We start from the raw sequence: 20,671 nt of genomic DNA, 5'->3' as shown, positions 1-20,671 counted from the left end.
TTGTAACAAGTACAAGAATCTGGACTTCCACTTAAATTTTCATAGTTTTTTTTTATTGTCTTGGAGGTTGTAAATATATGAATGAAAGTGTGTTTATAAGTATCACGACAAAAAAAAATGAAATCATTCCGGTCTTAATTCGACTAATCTCTCTCGTGGACGAAAATATATTCGTTTGCTCGTTTTCTTTATTTTGCAAACATATGGTTTAAAAATAGATGAAATTCTAATGACAATTCAGTTTAATTTCGTGAGTTTAGTTTTATGTTGCACTCAGTAATATCCCAGCAATGTGGCGGCAGTTTGTAGATAATCGAGTTTGGATCAGACAATCCAGTGATCAACAGCATGAGCATCGACCTGCACAATTGGGAACTGATGACATGTGTCAACCAAGTCAGCGAGCCTGACCACCCGATCCCGTTAGTCACCTCTTACGACAAGCATAGTCGCCTTTTATGGCAAGCATGGGTTGTTGAGGCCCTCTTCTACTCCAGATCTTCACGGGTCCCGAACACAGAGCTTTACTTCCAGCAACATATACAATACACTTAGAATACTAAGCCTTGAGATTCTTTTGAATTTAGGTATTCTATAAATATACCAAAATTCAACCTATATCTATGAAGTTGAAGTTATTTGTGAAAGCCCTAATCAAGAGTGACCAAACTCCAGTGACTATGCTGGGACACAATAATAAATGGTGCTGTGAGATCTTTAACCTGTATTGAAACATGCCTTGCCAATTCCGCTGACATTCACCAAATGTACCTACCTAGTAGTTTTAAGTGTACCTACCCAGTTTAGCATGTTTCGTTTTAATAGTGTGGTCTCCATTTTTAGTAATTCCCGTTTGCCCGTGCCGGTTTTTCCTCGTCCGAGGTTTTATGGGGTATTCTCCTATTTGTCAGACCAGAAATTATCTACAACAGGGGTAGGTCACTCGCTTGTTTCCTTTACCATTTGTACTAATCAGTATGCGCCTCCTCATGCTCCAATGCACACAGTGACCTGATTCGTCTCCATCGCAACTTAGGCTGCGTTTAACAGTACTTCAGCCAGTTTATTGTATCAGTCGAAATCTTACAATGAATGAATGAATGAATGAATGAATGAATAGCAAGAAGTATATCTGAATGAATGAAAGAAATGATAAAAGAAAGAAGTGCATATGTGAATGAATGAGAAAGATATAATAAAAGAAAGAAGTGAATGAATGAAAGAATAAATGATACATCACGGCCATCCCTTCCAAAACATGCTAAAGAACGCAAAACTATCGTTAGATCACATGTGTTAACATCAGCTTGTTATTGTCTCCCTGGTCAGGCGTAACAATTGTCAGACAGGTTAAAACAACAAACTATCTGGTTGACTGCACAGCTGCCTGTTGACGTAGTATACCCACATCACCTACTTTTCCTGCGTAACCTTCATCTACATCACCACCCTTAATATATTGAGCAGAGAGCAAGGAAGGCCCTACAGCTGTAACCACTGAACCGTGGCGTCTCTCTGCTCCCAAGTTCCCAAGTGGGGGTGTCCTTCTCTACCTATTCCATTAATCTTAAAACATCAAACACGCTCAACGCATGCATCTTTTTATTAAAATGTGATGTTATACATAATCATAAGAGTATTTTTATGTATTATTCAGTTGATAAATTATTATTCTATGATATATATATATATATATGACACGCTGGACAGGTCTAGGGCATTTTGTGTTAATTTACCATTCCCATTTTCATAATGCTTAAAAAAGACACTCATTAATCTATCGCAGAGTTTTGTCATTCCTTCACTCCAACATGGTTGCTAAATCCCCTATGATCATAGTATATCGACTCTGCCATACCCAGTTCACCTAATCCTGAGAAATCAACCAGTCATGACATACCCACATCGCCTAATTAATTTTCCGTACCTATCGAGTAAAAAATACATAAAATGGGAGGACGCCTTGTTAACTAATGGGAGTGAGTCTTGCAGGGAGTACCCTCACTCTCACAAACCCACGTATTGAGGAGAAGCGGCCGTGTTTGTCGGGGATTTTTCTGGCTTTGCTAAATAAATCGTACATAAACATGTAAAATATTTTGCTTTGATTCTGTAACTACCCACATTATGACATTGAGACCATTTTGATTTATCTAGTAAAATACGATTGAAGAGTTTTGAGTTTGAATCTTGCCACTTTAGCGCTCTATCTTTTTTAATGGGGCGTGCATACTAATATTTAGGTTGTTTTTAGTATTCCATCTATTTGTTTAAATTAACTGATTTACCTGTTTTTGCTTTGTTTGGGTTTTTTATTGCAAGTGGCCCAGCGAGTGAGTCTGCTTTGATACCTGTAAATTTATTCTGACGTTTGACGAGCGGGACGTAAACAAGAACATATATGGAGCCCCTGCATCAATACGTATTAAAGTGTTTGAAACATTATGCTAGACCATTATTTGTACACAAATGATGAAATGTACCTGAAAGATCAAGGTTCATAAGAACGTACAAGGCACATTTCTCCTACCCCATTTAAGAATGTCCATTTCTGATTGGTTCACGTGGCCTTGCGAGGGAGAATAGATAATTTTTACCCCGCCACGTGGGAAAAGCCTGCATCCAGTCAGTGAACTGTAAAGCAGTGGTTCGAATCGACTATAGTTAGTACCATGTTAATATAATACATGAAGTCTTTGAATGTCATTTAGAAGTGAAAATACATAAGAATGAAGATTATTATGGATATCAACTTCTTTATGAGAGAACACAACACCTGATGAAGGAGTAAGCATTAACTCCGAAACGTTGTGTTCTCTCATAAAGAAGTTGATATCCATAATAATCTTCATTCTTAAATATAATACATGATTTCAGCTTGTTTTGATGCTCTTTTTACATAAAGTGATATTTAAACATTCGTTATGGTAAATACGGTGTAGCAATGTGATGAAGAGTATGCGGGTTTCTTCATCCCATTTCATCCACCGATGAGAATGGTGGTATCCTCTTTTGGTTCACACCCGGATTGTCGATTGTTTTATCAAATACACAACAGGACTGTCGAAAAGCAGTGGAGTGTGACAGTGCTCAACACTGTTCTAATGACACCCGGAGCGTCGACTACCTTGGAGAACTTGTGCCCGAGAATGCCCGTGAATAGCAGAAGACTCGTCTCTACGCTAATTAACGAGCTAAAACACATACACACAGACTTCGGTGAAAGAATGAGCTGCGGAACCAATTCCTGAATGATAGTCGTCGCACGAACAGTAGTCGAGAAAGTTGGCGTCATCGTGAATCGAGGGTCTGTGAGCAATGTAAACTGCATATTGTGAGACAGTGGCCACAATAAAGAATAAAGAAGAACTTGACAGAAGGCTTCAGCGTCTCAACGAGCAGCTCCAAAGACAAGAGATTTCCGTAATGAGCTGTGCTCATCAGACTGTCTGCCTCGCTCATAGTGACCACATTACTGTACTTTATAACGTATTTGGTTTTCCTTCATGTCCGGAGCGTCGAACGCCATAGTGTTGACACCTGATTACCTCCTTACGTATTACCCGAGACCTCGAATTTACAAAAATTTCAATTCAATTTTAGACAGCCCAGGCAAGTCGTTTGTTTAAGGAGTAAGAGGATTAGGAGGCATGGTCGACTAGATTTCTTTGTTTAACTAATCCCACACGGCCTTCACCAATAGAGGGAATGATTTCTGTTCAGTTATGACATTGCTGTTCTCCATATGTCTCTATTTTCTCCACACATCTCCATGTTGTTGTATTTTTGTATGTTTTGTAACTCTGATAGGGACTGGTGAACAAGCTTTACAGTACCTCACCCATACAGCATTTAATACAAAATATAAATGAAGCATGTGTCGTCATCCATATGAACTATCATATAATAACATATGCATACATATCATTACATCAAATACATCTTTCATATAAGTAAACATGAAAAATAGAATTATGGTTTGTTGTGTCTGACTAGCTCTTTGTAGAAACACTGAACATTTGTGAGAAGGTTTTTGACAAGTTAATTAGTTTCCTGTTAAAAAATTTAAAAAATCAAGCTTTGTGTTTTATGATAAAATCGTGGACGGATCAACTATTTTCTGGTTTTCACAGTGAATAAGTTCTTTTCCGTTCACCGAAGTCATCATAGACCACAGTGAGAAAAGGTCGATCTTCAAAGCAGTAAGGAAGACCATGATAGCGTATGGAGTACGTGTGTCTTGGTCATCTCCTCCGCTATCCCCTCCCCGAATCCACACCCCACCAGGGCGTGTAGGACTTGTCTCGGTGAATAAAAAGGGACTCCTATAACCCCATATACCCCTAATCACAATGCTATAATTTGTCGTTTTTGTGTATCCGGTTTTGTGTATTCTGTAATATTGTATAGTACTGGTGAAGTGTTAATCAAAGCAATATTTTGCTTGCTAAACGAACCACATTTTTTGAGAATCAAAATATGTTTTAAGCACATTTCCAAAATTGAAATGCAGCATGCACACAATAACTAAATTGGAAGGAATATCGTGCCGGACAAGGTTTTCCAGAGCACCTGCACATAAATGTCAAGGACAAAGCAGGTATGCTTGACAAAGTTCTTGCAAAGGAGGTTTATACACAACACCAAAACCAACCGGTCAGCTCGACGCCTTATAGAACAATCAATTCGAGATTTCCTTTGAATGTGAGATATTTGGCTGCGCGTCTTGCGCAATCAGTCTTTTTCATCCATATACACTCACGAACACCTGTTCATTTCAAAGCTGGTGTCTCCTAATGACCTAATGTGATCCATGGATGAATTTTGTAAATGACAAGTAAAATACACATGAAAGCGGCAGCTGTTATACTCCAATAAACAAGACCAGCGGACGAGACATGACTTTTTCGGTGCAAATTGTCGTAGGCGCTTTGCGGAAATTACGTAAGTGAACGCGGAAGAAACAGAAAGCGTCATCGTTCCGCTCAGTTTCCATTGTCTTTGCGAGTTATGCTGAGATACTCAACAAACTGAGATAAAAGTCAAAATGATGAAAAAGTGGAAATCAGTGTGTGGATTAGAACTTGAAAATCACTCATGAAGTCTCTGACAAAGTAATATCTGTTCAGGTCATGATCATTTGGAAAAAAATACGAAAGTTCTATGGATATACAACTTCTTATAAGGTAAGCAGCATTTCGGCGTAGCTGTTAAACTCGTTATCAAGAAAGGAATATCTTACAGGTAGTCCTGTAAGTTAAACCTTTGTTTTGGGTCGAGGTCAAAATCGTTTGGTGTAGTGACAACGGTGTTGATTTATGGGATTAGACACGGCTTTTCTATAAAAAAGTAAAATGTGTGTCCTCAGGAAACGAAATAAGACACGTGTACCAGAATGTAAGTGAATCGATGTTAGCGAGTTCAATCAGTGACTTCAGTTAAAATGGGCTTTCAGTTCACTCCTTCCAGTAGTAATGAGTTATTTAGTTTCTTGGTAAAATTGCTTGCAAGGTGAATGTTGAAAATGACAGTTTTCAGGATCATTTTAACAACTTCAGTTATGGCAAATGCGCTGCTATGCTTCACGTTTCGTCCTACTTATTTTACGGGAAGATACCTTTGTGTAAACAGCTATATGTTCATTCTGAGAACTGGTAAAAAGGGAGAATATATCTCGTGAAAATGAATTTTGAAAGACTGCAGATCAACAGTTCCAGTTGTCTCAACAACATAATTTCTAAAATACTTAGAGACAACAATCACGGAAGCCAAAGTAAATCTGTGTAGCAAAAATAGTGAAAATTTATTTAAAAAATAGAAAAGTAAACGCAAAGTCAATCTTGATTACATTACGTATTCCTCATAGCCCGATATAATGATTACACATTAATAGTATGGATACGTTAATGTATAGTTTAAACTAATCTCCTCAAGTAATCGGGACTGGATTGTCAAGCATAAACATACATATCAATGCCGCTCCATACCAATAATATAATTACATAACATACATGATAACAACACTTCATGTTCCGCTCGTCAAACGTCAGAATAAATTTACAGTTATCAAAGCAGACTAACAGGCCCACTAGCTGTAAAAAACAAAACAAAAACAAATAAATTAATAAATCCAAATGAATAGATGGAATACTAAAAACCACCAAAATATGCACACCCCCTTTAAATAGGTAGAGTGCAAAAGTGGCAAACCGGTAAAATATGCCAAGATTCAAACTCAAAACTATACAATCGTATTTTACTAGATAAATCAGAATGGTCTCAATGTCATAATGTGGGTAGTTACAGAATCGAAGCAAAATATTGTACATATATGTATCATGAAATAATAATTTATCAACTGACTAACACATAAAAAATACTCTTATGATATGTATAACATCACATTTGAGTAAAAAAATGCATGCGTTGAGCGTGTTAGATGTTTTAAAGATCAATGGAATAGGTAGAAAAGGACACCCCCACTTGGGAACTTGGGAGCAGAGAGACGCCACGGTTCAGTGGTTACAGCTATAGGGCCTTCTGTGCTCTCTGCTCAATATATTAAGGGTGGTGATGTAGATGAAGGTTACGCAGGAAAAGTAGGTGTTGTGGGTATACTACGTCAACAGGTAGCTGTGCAGTCAACCAGATAGTTTGTTGTTTTAACCTGTCTGACAATTGTTACGCCTGACCAGGGAGACAATAACAAGCTGATGTTAACACATGTGATCTAACGATAGTTTTGCGTTCTTTAGCATGTTTTGGAAGGGATGGCCGTGATGTATCATTTATTCTTTCATTCATTCACATATGTACTTCTTTCTTTTATTATATCTTTCTCATTCATTCACATATACTTCTTGCTCTTCATTCATTCATTCATTCATTGTAAGATTTCGACTGATACAGTAAACTGGCTGAAGTACTGTTAAACGCAGCCTAAGTTGCGATGGAGACGAATCAGGTCACTGTGTGCATTGGAGCATGAGGAGGCGCATACTAATTAGTACAAATGGTAAAGAAAACAAGCGAGTGACCTACCAAGGTAGGTACACTTAAAACTACTAGGTAGATACATTTGGCGAATGTCAGTGGAATTGACAAGACATATTTCAATACAGTTTAAAGATCTCACAACACCGTTTATTAATGTGTCCCAGCATAGTCACTGGAGTTTGGTCACTCTTGATTAGGGCTTTCACAAATAACTTCAACTTCATAGATATAGGTTGAATTTTGGTATATTTATAGAATACCTAAATTCAAAAGAATCTCAAGGCTTAGTATTCTAAGTGTATTGTATATGTTGCTGGAAGTAAAGCTCTGTGTTCGGGACCCGTGAAGATCTGGAGTAGAAGAGGGCCTCAACAACCCATGCTTGCCATAAAAGGCGACTATGCTTGTCGTAAGAGGTGACTAACGGGATCGGGTGGTCAGGCTCGCTGACTTTTGCTGACACATGTCATCAGTTCCCAATTGTGCAGGTAGATGCTCACACTGTTGATCACTGGATTGCCGCCGCCATATTGCTGGGATATTGCTGAGTGCGACATAAAACTAAACTCACGAAATTAAACTGAATTGTCATTAGAATTTCATCTATTTTTAAACCATATGTTTGCAAAATAAAGAAAACGAGCAAACGAATATATTTTCGTCCACGAGAGAGATTAGTCGAATTAAGACCGGAATGATTTCATTTTTTTTGTCGTGATACTTATAAACACACTTTCATTCATAAATTTACAACCCCCAAGACAATAAAAAAAAACTATGAAAATTTAAGTGGAAATCCAGATCCTATACTTGTTACAAATTAGCAGAATTAAGTCAAAATGAGTTGAATTTTGTGCCATGATACTTACAAATATATCCTCATTCATTTACAAAATCCAAAACACGGGAAAAGATGTATTTTGAGTAAAAGTGATTATTCTGGCATATTTTTAAAAAATCTTCCTAAAGTCGCAAAATTAAGTCAAAATCAGTTGAATTTTGTGTCATGATACTCACAACGGCACTTTCATACATTTACATCCTCCAAAACATTAGGAAAGATGTATTTGGAGTGAAAAGGAAAGATTTTCGCTCATGGGCCCAATGTTTTTCGCCCATGGGCGAGATGTTTTTGAAAATCGGTCTCAAGTAGCAGAATTAAGTCACAATGAGTTGGATTTTGTGCCATGATACTCATATATATATATCCTCATTCATTTACATCTCCAAACCACAGGAAAAGATGTATTTTGAGTAAAGGCAAATATTCTCGCCCATGGGCCAAAATGTCTTTCTCCCATGGGCGAGAGTTTTCAAAATTGCTTTCATTTAGAGGAATTAAGTCAAAGTGAGTTGAAATTTCTGTCATGATACTCATAAATGTACTTTTATACATTTACATCCTCCAAATATTGGAAAAGATGTGTTTGGGGTAAAAGGAAATATTCTCGCCCATGGGCCAAAATGTTTTTCACCCATGGCTGAGATTTTGTTAAATAGCTCTAAATTAACGGAATTAATTCAAAATGAGTTGAATTTTGTGACATGATACTTATGAACATACTTTCATCCATTCACAACCTCCAAAACATGGGAAAAGGTGTATTTTGAGTAAAAGTAAATATTCTCACCCATGGGCCAAATGGTTTTCGCCCATGGGCGAGTCTTTTTGAAAAATCACTCTTAATTAGCCGAATTAAGTCAAAATAAGCTTAATCTCGTGTCAAGACAATAATAAATACACGTTCATTTATTGAAAAACTGCACAGCCTGGAAAAAAAACCATGTAGATTCAATGAAATTAATTATTCTCGTCCATGGGCCAATATGTTTTTCACCCATGGGCGAGATTTTTCAAAATCGCTGTCAGTTAGCAGAGTCAAGTCACAACAAGCTGAAATTTGTGTCATGATACTTATTAACATTTTTTCATTCATTTACAACCTCCAAAACATTCATTCTGGATGAAATGAAACACTTTCGCCCATGGGCCTGCCCATGGGCCTACCCATTGGCCACTGTTCGCCCATGGGCGTGCCCATGGGCGAGCGAGTTTAAATTTTGAGTTTTCGAAAAAAATTTTTTTCATTTTTTCATCCTTAGCACACATACAAAACAGCTGCCTGTTTAATTTTGCGAAATCCCTTGTGAGAGAGTGGCCACAGTGCTGAGAGTTTCTGGACTATTGTGAGTCCAGAATTAAATTGTGACGTGTTCAAAGGACATCAAAAGTTAAACAGAATCAACCAAGTGAAAGGCTTGCTAAAGGTTCAACAGATGAGATTCAGCTTTATAATAAGTTTGGATCTCTTGAGGACATGGATGTGTCCGACCATGGCAATGGTAGGACACATAGCTTGTCGCCGTCAAGGAAGGCGCGGGGTAGATCTCCTGTACATCCTCCTCGGAAGAAATAATGTCTTCGTCTATAATTCAGTGGAATTGTAGAGGACTCAGAACTAATTTTCATGACTTACAACTGTCAGTCCAAGATCTTAATCCGTCAATATTCTGCATTCAAGAAACCTATCTAAAGCAGACGGATAATTTTGATCTACGTCATTTTAATGCATACCATTATTGTTCTCCCCAAGGCGACAGGGCTGCTGGTGGATCATCCATTCTAGTCAAACAAAACGTTATTCAAAGCCCTGTTTCACTAAATTGATAAATAATGTTATTCATAGTGCCACTTACATTACAAGTTACATTTACCCTTTGTTCATTGCATCTTCCACCATCTTCTGCTGTTCAGTTAAGTGATTTGCAAGCTCTTTATGATCAACTGCCTAAACCCTGTTTGATCATGTATGAAGTGAATTTGACTGGTTAGTCCATGATGGCCTCTGTGGAAGTGACCACTTCCCAACAATATTAAAGCCTGTCAAGCCATCTGATGTTCCGCCATCATTACGATGGAATTTTAGAAAGGCCAACTGAGCTTTATATGAAACCCTGTGTGCTGACAAACTTAGACCTGACTGTTTTCTTAATGTTCCCGATGCTATAAAAGATTTCTCTGACATACTAAACACCATTGCTGATGAGTGTATCCCAAAGTCCTCTACAATTTCACATATAAGGAAGCCGTGGTTTATTTCTGATTGCAAACAAGCTAGGAAGGCACGGAAAAAGGCAGAAGATTATTTCCGTCATCACCCTATGGTTCATAATTTGAACAAATTTAAATTGAAAATGCTAAAGCTCAGCGTACTTTCAAGTAAAGTAAACGTACATCTTGGCAAAACTATGTACCTAATATCAATTCGCGAACACCTATATCAAAGGTATGGAATATGATCCAGAAAATCAAAGGTAAGGACTCTAGATCTTGTGTTCACCATCTCAAAGATGGAAACCAATTATTAAATAAAGCAGATATAGCCAAAACACTTGGCAAACCACTGGCACAACATTCTTCTTCCTCGAATTATGTTCCTCAATTCCAAATGTATCAAAAACAGCAAGAAAAGAACGCTATTAATTTTACTTCAGATAACGGGGAAGATTACAACGAGGTATTTTCGATTCATGAGCTCCATACAGCTCTTGACCAGGCCCATGATACTGCTACAGGAGCTGATAACATCCATTATCAACTTCTGAAACATTTACCAGAATCATGTTTAGAGACCCTTTTACATATATTTGATGATATCTGAACATCTCCAAAAGTTTCCTTCTTCATGGCATGATGTTATAGTCGCCCCTATCCCTAAACATGGACGTGATCTTACGGATCCTTCGAACTATCTTTAACGAGCTGTGTCTGCAAAAACCATGGAGTGCATGATTAATAATCGACTTGTTTGGTACTTCGAAACCAATGAGTATGGAATAAGAAGTGGTGTCACAGATTTGTTGAGTGCCGCCATTGTGTTACCAGAAATGCCTACGTGACTAGGTAACCAACAAGTCGGAATATATTATATACTGTTTACGTTTCGAGTGTCATGTAATTTATTGATACCTACTTGAGTGTCCCACTTCTTCTGCATCAGATCACGGATATACGTTATAATGCTAACTTTGTAATCTGAATATGAAAAGAAGAAGAAGTGGCGTCACAGATTTGTTGAGTGCTGCCTTGGCAGCAAGATCGGCCATCACATTCCCAGAAATACCTACATGACTGGGTAACCAACAAAAGACGATGTCGTATTGACCAGTAGCAAGAGTATTATACAGTTCAATAATTTCAATTAAAAGTGGATGTTTACAAGAAATATTTTTAATAGCCTGAAGGCAAGAAAGAGAGTCGGAATATATTATATACTGTTTACGTTTAGGGTGTCTTTGAATATATTTAAGAGCTGTTAATATGGCGTTAGCTTCTGCTGTAAAAATAGAACTGTTATCTGGTAACCTAGAAGATATTGTTCTGGATCCAATGACAGTGGCACAAGCCACAGCGCCACCGTCCTTGGACCCATCTGTAAATAAGGATTTATAATTGCTATATTTATGTTTCAATTGTTTATACTGTAATTCATTCATTTCATTTAATTCAATTCATTCGTTTCTGATTTTTAAATGTCGTTTATGTGGCCTAACCAATTGCCAAGGAGGAGAAGAAAGAAGACGGGAAGGCGATATACTTTCCAGGTCTATACCGGCAGAAGAAATAAATGGTTTAATTCTGTGCCCAAGAGGTGGAACAAGAGAAGACTTTTTGTCATACAAATCCTCATAAAGCGGATTGAAGACACAGTTATAGGCAGGGCTAGATTCACTAGAATATAATTTAGTAATGTATTGTAAAGACAATTTCATACGACGTCGAGTAAGAGATGGTTCATCGGCCTCAACGTAGAGACTATCAATAGGTGAAGTACTGAAAGACCCAAGACAAAGTCTTAGGCCTTGATGGTGGACAGAATCAAGAAGTTTAAAGTTGCGTTTGCAGGCTCCACCATATACGATGGAGCCATAATCAAGTTTCGAACGTATGAGTGATCGATACAGGTGTAAGAGGGTTGCTTGATCCCCTCCCAACTTTGAGTTGGAAACAACTTTCAACAAGTCAAGTGCTTTCAGGCATTTAGTTTTAAGTGATTTAATATGTGGTAAAAACGTCAAATGTGAATCAAAGATTAGACCCAAGACCTTGGCTTCCTTCACAACTTTAATGGGAGTGCCATCTAGAGATAGTTCAGGGTCTTTATGGGGTTTGTATTTACGACAAAAATGTATGCAGTTTGTTTTCGATTTAGAAACTTTAAAGCCGTTTTCAAGACACCATTTATCTATTTTGTTTAAACACAACTGCAATTGCCGTTCAATGGTATGCATATTTTTACCTCGACAAGAAATATTAAAATCATCCACAAATAACGATCCATCAATTGAATCGTTTAAAACTTTGGATAAACTATTTATCTTTATGCTAAAAAGTGTAACAGACAAAATACTGCCTTGTGGAACACCCTGATCCTGATTGTAATGATTGTAATCCCTCAAAATACCATGTTTCCACGTTGTGTCATATGCTTTTTCAAGATCAAAAAAGATAGACACACCATGTTGTTTATTAATTAGTGCGTTTTTAACAATTGATTCCAGTCGCACTAAGTGATCGACAGTACTTCTGTTTTTTCCGGAAACCACACTGTATATCTGTGATAAGATTATTTGTTTCCAAGTACCAAACAAGTCGATTATTTATCATGCGTTCCATGGTCTTGCAAACACAGCTAGTTAATGAAATCGGCCGATAATTGGATGGATCCGTATGATCACGTCCAGGTTTAGGAACTGGTACTACTATGGCGTCATGCCATGAAGGAGGAAAGTTACCCGATGTCCAAATACCATCAAAAATATTTAGGAGAGTTTCCAGACAGGATTCTGGTAAATGTTTCAGGAGTTGATAATGGATGTTATCAGCTCCTGTAGCAGTTTCATGAGCTTGATCAAGTGCAGTATGGAGTTCATGAATAGAAAACGTTTCATTATAATCTTCCCCGTTATCAGAATTGAAATTAATAATTTTCTTTTCTTGTTGTTTTTGATATTGCTGAAATTTAGGTGTATAATGTGAAGAGGAAGAGTGTTTAGCAAGGGTTTCACCCAGTTTATTAGCAATATCTGATTTATCAGTAAGCAATTGATCTCCATGTCTAAGATGATGGACACTAGATTTAGTACCTTTACCTTTGATTTTCTGGACCATGTTCCATACTTTGGACATAGGTGTCCGAGAATTTATTTTGGATACATAATTTTGCCAAGATTGGCGTTTGTTCTGTTTAAAAGTACGCCGTGCTTTAGCATTTACAATTTTAAATTTATTTAAATTATGCACCATAGGATGGCGACGGAAATAATGTTCTGCTTTTTTCCTTGCCTTCCTAGCTTGTTTACATTCATCGTTGAACCATGGTTTTCTTATGTGTGGAACTACAGAGGACCTTGGTATACACTCATCAGCTATGGAATTCAGTTCATCAGAAAAGCATTTAATAGCATCGGGAACGTCAATAAAACGTTCAGGTGTAAGTTTTTCAGCACACAGTGTTTCATATAAGGCCCAGTTAGCCTTTTTAAAATTTCGTCTTGATGATGGAGGAACATCGGATGGAGTTACAGCTTTTAATACAGTAGGAAAATGATCACTTCCACATAGGTCATCGTGGACTGACCATTCGAATTCATTTAGTAGTTCTGAATTTGTGAGTGACAAGTCAAGAGCAGAATAGGTCCCTGTACCAGGATGTAAATATGTGCTGGAACCATCATTATAAATACACAAATCATTGTCAGAACAAAAGTCCTCCAACAATTTCCCTTTAGTGTTTATATTTGCACTAGCCCAGAGTGGGCGGTGCCCATTTAAGTCTCCCATTATAATACAGGGCTTCGGGAGTTGGTCATATAAAGCTTGAAGATCAATTTTGGCAAACGTCGAAGATGGCGAAATATAGAGGGAGCATAGCGTAAACGCTACATGTAAAGTAATTCTCACTGCAACAGCCTGCATATTAGTATTAAGTGAAACGGGGCTTTGAATAACGTTTTGTCTGACTAGAATGGATGATCCGCCAGTGGCCCTATCACCCGGAGGTGAAAAACAATGATACGCATTAAATTGACGAAGGTCAAATATATCTGTTTGTTTTAAGTATGTCTCTTGGAGACATAACGCTGAAGGTGTAAAATCTAATCTGGACTAATAGCTGTAATTCATGTAAATTAGTCCTCAATCCTCTGCAGTTCTACTGTACAATATTATTGGAATAAACTATCTTTTGGGGGGATTTATTGGGGATCTACCCCACACTCTTTTGGAGGGCGACAAGCTATGTGCCCTAGAATGGACGTTTTCAGAAACGTCCATGTCTTCAAGAGACCCGTATTTATTGAACAATTGAATTTTGTTCTGTGACCCTTTAGGAGTTCTGCCACTTTGATGTTTTGAAGCATCAGGCCTTGGCTTCGGTTTACTTTTCACAGTTTGTTCACTATCAACTGTCGATTGAGACTTTGAGTGTAACTGAGATGATGATTTGTGATCAGAAGACCTTGAGGTACTAGGAAGTGATTCCTCAGTCTGTGATGACATAGCAGGGTACAAATGCTGTGGAGAATCGCAATTTACCCAAGTCAAGGTAGTTTGGCAGCCTGTGGTTGATGTTGTTTTAGAGTTAGAACCCAATAATGTTTTTGCTACTGTTGCATAACTTTCTGTAAGATCAGATCTCTTTACCAGTTTTTTGGCCTCAGAAAAAGAGACATTTTGAGTGAATTCTGTTTTATTGATCTCCATTTGCTCTTTCCAAATAGGACACTGTTTAGAAAAGGACGAATGGTCGCCTGAGCAATTGGTTCAATTTTTATAATCGCTGTCACAATCTTCTGTTGTGTGTGTCTCCTCACCACAGTGAGCACACACAACAGACAATGTGCAAGTATTTACACCGTGTCCATATTTCTGGCATTTAAAACACCTGAGCGGGTTGGGGATGTAGGTATCAACTTGTATGTTGCAGTAGCCTGCCTTCACTGATTTTGGAACGTTTGGCCATGAGAAAGTAAACAGATACGTATTTGTTTTGACGGTTTCGTTGTTTCTGCGAGTTGAAAAGCGCTTGACATATAGTACACCTTGATCCTTCATTTAAGATCCTATATCAAGTTCCGACATGTCATCAAACAATCGATCTCTATCTCTCACGATACCTTTACTTGTATTCAAGGTTTTGTGTGCAGAAACCGTGACGGGAATGCCCACGAAAGATTTAATATTCATCAGATCTGCTTTTTCCCGCACTCGACTAGCAGGGCACCCGAACGTAAGCGTCTTATGTTCCTCACATCCCCAGCAATGCCTTGAATACCTTTGGATACAGCAAAGGGGTTCAACTTCAAAGGTGTCTTATCAGGAGTCTCAATCACAATGAAACGTGGCCAATACTCAATCGATGTAGACGGTCTATGGTCAGTATCAACAGGGTCAATATCAAGTGGACGTTTTGTTTTTTTTGTTTTTTTGTCAAAAGCCATGGTTAGTGTAATACGGTTCATCATCCGAGCTCCCCACCCACCACGGAGTATCACAAGGAAAATGCTAAAGCAAGCGGGCCTCCAGCTTACAGCACCAAGGATACCCGGATGATATACTCCAGCAGAAGAATTAGAAATAATTAGTCTACCAGATTGGCCCATGAGCCACCGCCTTCTGGGCATAAGACTCTAGGCAAAAGTTCAAAAGTCTTTGAAGGGCATTTAGAAGTGAAATGCATAAGGATGAAGATTTTATGGATAAAAACTTCTTTATATGAGAACACAACGTTTCGGAGTTAATGCTTACTCCTTCATCAGGTGATTGAGAATGGGGTACAGAGCTATATTTATATGTACAGGTAAAACAATAACAAAGTAACAAGTGCAATGAATTAACGAAAGCTGGAAGCCAGTATAAACAAGCGCTGATTGGAACGCGACAGTTATGATAACAATGATAGAAGCCAATGGTAATACATTACAGATGATGGGATATGATTACATAACACAGGTAGGGGGTAAGGACGATGTACATGATTGGGGATAAGGATGGAAGCCAATGGTGGATGATGTTTACATAACACATGATTGGGGATTAAGGATGATGTACATGACTACATGAGGGTTGATGGGCATGTTTGTTGATGGGCATGTTTACATCTGTATGGCATTCTTAACAAAATGATCAATAGTTTTTAGGGAAATCGCACTGCATATCTGTTATTTGGTTATTGGTCGATCCATGATCTTGCAAACACAGCTGGTTTGTGATGTGGGCCTATAACTGGTATTGTGAGTTTGATCAAGTGCTGCGTGATGTTCATGTATCATGTCCTCCCCATTTTCTGAATTGAAATTAACAGATTTCCTTTCTTGATGTTTTGGATATTTTTGGAAGTCTGGTACATAATTAGATAAGGAAGAGTGTTTCACCATTGTCTCAGTAAGTTTATTTGCAATATCTGATCTTTCAGATGATGCTAGATTTAGACCCCTTGCCTTTGATTTTCTGGAACATGTTCCACACCTTTGATATTGGCGTGCGCGAGTTTGGTGCATTATAAGTCGCACTGGAACGGCTCTTTGAGGTGTTTTGAGCGTAACTGGGCTACGAACCACCAGAAGCTCTATCACCCGGCGGAGAAAAATGGTGATAAGCATAAGGTTAAAATTGTCTGTCTGTTTCAGATAAGTTTCTTATAGGGAGATAGCTGACGGTCGAAAATCTTGGATTAATTAATGTAAATCAGTTGGACTATTCCTCACCTTTCTGAAGGGTGACACGCTCTGACCTATCATGGCTATTGTCGGACACTTCCGTGTCTTCAAGAGATCAAAACTTATTAAAAAGCAGGACCTGATTTGTCGACCCCTTTGAGGTTCTGTTACTTAAATTCCTTCTGAAAGTGTCATTGTTAGGTTTTGAATTAATTTTTCACACTAAGGTTCGCATGTGTGTCTGATTTAGATGTTGGTGCAGGTGCAACGTTCAGTCTCAGAAGATGCCTCAGCTTGAATAACACTTTTGAATGAGGACAAGCTTTATGAACAGGTGGTGAGTTAGTGTGTGTGTTTCCTTTTACACCCCACTCATCAAAATTGCAGCTATATGGTGGTCTGTGAATAATCGCGTCTGAACCAGATAAGCCAGTGATCAACAGCATGAGCATCGATCTGTGCACCTGGGAACCAATGACATGTGTCAACCAAGTCTGACCACCCGATCCGTCTCTTACGATCCGACTCTCTTAGTCGACTCTTACGACAAGCATAGACGCCTTTTCTGGCAAGCATGGGTTGCTGAAGGCCTATTCTACCCTGTCCCTTCACGGATCTGAACAGGTGGTGAACAAGGTAGGAACAGAAGTCCTAGCCCACGTGTAATTAGTCTTGCAACCTACTGAAGAACAGAAAACATGTTTGGTTTTGAAGCTGGACTAGAAGTTGATGCGGCGGTGCATGGACACTCTTTGTTGCTCTAAGAATGAACTATTTCTTTCATGTTTCACTTTCTAAATCTTAATGCAATTTCCATGAAGAATATTCCTCAGATGGGGAAGGGTGGTTACCGAAACAGTCAGTGCATAGAGGAGGTGTTGTCAAAGAGGCTGCTGGATTGTGGCAAGACTTGCATCCATGTCCATACCTCTGAGACGCATAACATATAAATAAGTGTGTATTTGTTTTGAGGGTCTCATTATGTCTTAGACCCAGAAATAGATTAAATGTGCCCTCAACCACTACACTACCATCCTGAAATGACACAGGACGAAACCCACGGCAAACAGGTTGCCGAATCCGGTTGCTACCAGCTATGGGGAGCTAGGGACATAGTTGATCCGGGTCCACACGGGGGTTTGAACTGCTGTTAGCACTACCCAGTACCCACCACGAGGAGGTGGCTGTTCACGCGTCACCATTTGGTTGAGATGACGGCCGGGCACCTCAGTTTATATCTGTGACGTCACTGTCACTGTACAAATGGCGCCACGTCAGCTCTGAGAACCTCGGGTCAGTCTGAGGTCACAGAGTGCAACGACATGTACACAAACAGTTTGTTGTTGTCTGTTTCACCATTCGAGGTATTTTCAGAACAAAAGTATCATAGAAATACGTTAAGGTGGGCGACGTTTACGTACAACCACTCACCGTTTACATAAACACTCACTTCACAATTGTCTCAACTGATCCTGAGACAAAACATGACAAAGTGTCTCAAAATACATTCAACAACTTTTATTTATATTCCGGAAGAAAAAAGGAAATCGTGACACATGACTACGTGAACGGCACACACCACGCCAGTGTCAGTAACGACATCTGCTCCGTCTCTGTCTGCACCAACACTGACTTCAGTGTGCACCGCATGACACCAGGAGATCCAAAATTTGCTGATGTTTATTGAGTCTCGCTACGTCGACCGCTGTCATCCCTGTCTTCTTGTTCCTGGCGTTGATGTCTACAAGGTTCAGTGACAGAATTAGCTTCACGATCTCCAGGCGTCCGTTCATACAAGCTAAGTTAAGGATGTTGTTACCGCTACTGTCCACCAGTGACACATCAGCCCCTCTACCCACAAGGGAATCAACAATATCTACGTGTCCCTTCCATGCTGCCAACATCACCGGTGCCCAACCCTCCCATCCTCCTCTATAATTGATGTCAACATGACCCGCTGCCAGGATCCGCTTCACACTCTCCAGGTCACCGTCCCCGCTGGCGTCATAGAGATCACGGTCTGCTTGTGATGGAGTCGCTGCAACACAAAGTAAACAATGTACCTCAGACATCTTTGTCACACATCTATAATGTTTACATCATGTTGATACTTGACTCGGACATTGCTACATCATTGAAACAATTCCATGATGGCTGACAACAATCCAGCATGACGGGAATGTCAACGTGTGGCTTACGGGAATTAACGATGGTGAATTAATAGATATCTTTCTGTTAGAGTCACAAGTTGTAGCATTTTTTTGTGTACAACTGGAGAGTGATGATGTTTGTTGAACTTCACAAGTTATTCATGTCAGCACAACTGCTGTTGCTGGGTTTTCCACCTACCGTGGTGACCAGAGTTTTGTGTCGTAACTGGTGCAGGTGGAACCGTCTTGCTGGGTATCACATCCTCACTCGCGTCAGTCGTGGAGGCTGAAACAGGGAATGTGTTGTGCAGTGATCTATACATAGCACATAAGCATTTCTGCTGCTAAACTGTTTTTGCCTTTACACATGTTTTGCCCTTCAGTATTGTGGATGATTCTAAATACATATCGTATAGAAGTGAGTGAGGGGGTTAATATTTAACGTCACATCGGCAATGTCTCAGTCATATCGTGACGAGAACATTTAATACTGAAATGAAATATATTTATAGTATAAAAACCTGTCAACGAAGGACAGTAAAACAACTAGAATATCACAAATGGGATTAAAACTATCGTAGAAAGTTAAAACTAATATCACTATTCGGACAATACAATATACAATCAGGCTATAGATTGCCAACAACTGAAGGTAGATCACCATACTATGGACCACGGGGACTTACAGTGCCTTTGCTGCCTGCACGGACCCTAGTTGGGTTTACACCATCCCTTCAAGCAAGACATGCTTGACAGTGAGTCTCTCATCAGAAGGGATACAAAAACTTAAAATCTTCTCCTTTTAACAAGTAATTGTGAGTATAGCTAGTATGTCCAATAGGATATCGTCGCATGATGACAACTTCAAATGTGGATTGAGAATCCACAAAGGAGTAATGTAGGGTTTTATTTCATGTAATTCGGTTATACCTACTTGAGTGTCCCAGCTCTTCTGCATCTGATCACTGATGTAAGATCTAAAGTTGGCTGTATAATCTGAGTAAGGGATAAGAAGCGGTGTCACAGACTTGTTGAATACTGCCTCAGCAGTAAGATCGGCCATCGTGTTCCCAGAAATGCCAATGTGGCTGGGTAACCAACAAAAGATGATGTTGCATTGGTCAGTAACAAGATCTCTAAAGAATCAATTAATTAATATTAATATCGGATGTTTACACGATATTTTTAATCCCCTGGAGGCACAAGAGAAAGACTGAATATACTATATATTGTTTATGTGCTGGGTGTCGTTGAGTGAGTGAGTTAATATTTAACGTCAAAACGTATCGTGACATGATATGGACAGATATTTCTCAACTCAGTCTAGGTGTGAAATAGAGATACCAAGATATCTCTGCCTCTGCCTCTGGACGTTAACTCTCTTCTTTACACTATAAGTGGTAGGTAGTATGTAACAGGATCACATTATTATAAAGGAGGCTATTCCTTTGAATAATGCACAAATCCACTCCGGTGTGCTTAGTGTACCTCAGACATGCATCTTAGTGAGTTTTTTTCTGAAACACAAAGGCAACCCGTCAACTGATCCAAGAGATATATCTTCTGATATTATTTCAAATACAGTTCCAACTAGAATATAAAGTACCCTAATGTAATGGAAAATGCAGATGATATTTAAAATACATCGAATGTCATGAATAAACTGTGGATGCCCAATATGAACGATATAAATATGGACAGTCACTCGCCGCTGTTTCATATCAATTGCCATACAGGATGCAATTTAACAACAGGTCAAGATCTTTCCTCTTACTCTCATTGGTCAAACTTCATGTTGTTCAAGA

The 20,671-nt window shown here is 38.8% G+C and overlaps 1 protein-coding gene across 1 annotated transcript; it reads right to left on the bottom strand.

Moving 5' to 3' along the window:
• Positions 1–18,350: 18,350 nt before the first annotated feature.
• LOC137259707 (putative ankyrin repeat protein RBE_0220) lies at positions 18,351–19,929 on the bottom strand. The gene is made up of 3 exons (XM_067797297.1): positions 19,797–19,929; positions 19,066–19,152; positions 18,351–18,754 (listed from the first exon to the last, which is right to left on the bottom strand). Exons 1-3 carry the CDS (start codon positions 19,927–19,929, stop codon positions 18,351–18,353), a joined length of 624 nt encoding a protein of 207 aa, XP_067653398.1.
• Positions 19,930–20,671: the final 742 nt, after the last annotated feature.

The sequence above is a fragment of the Haliotis asinina genome, chromosome 13 (genome assembly GCF_037392515.1).
Source record: "Haliotis asinina isolate JCU_RB_2024 chromosome 13, JCU_Hal_asi_v2, whole genome shotgun sequence".
Lineage (NCBI taxonomy): Eukaryota > Metazoa > Mollusca > Gastropoda > Lepetellida > Haliotidae > Haliotis > Haliotis asinina.
The sequence above is the reverse complement of the archived record's forward strand: the minus strand, read 5'-3'. Positions and strand labels throughout refer to the sequence as shown.

Coding starts and splice junctions, on each gene's coding strand:
- LOC137259707 (XM_067797297.1), bottom strand. CDS start 19,929: ATGGCCGATCTTACTGCTGAGGCAGTATTCAACAAGTCTGTGACACCG. Junction 19,153..19,796: donor GAGCTGGGACACTCAAGTAG/GTATAACCGAAT, acceptor TCCCTGTTTCAG/CCTCCACGACTGACGCGAGT. Junction 18,755..19,065: donor ACAAAACTCTGGTCACCACG/GTAGGTGGAAAA, acceptor TTTGTGTTGCAG/CGACTCCATCACAAGCAGAC.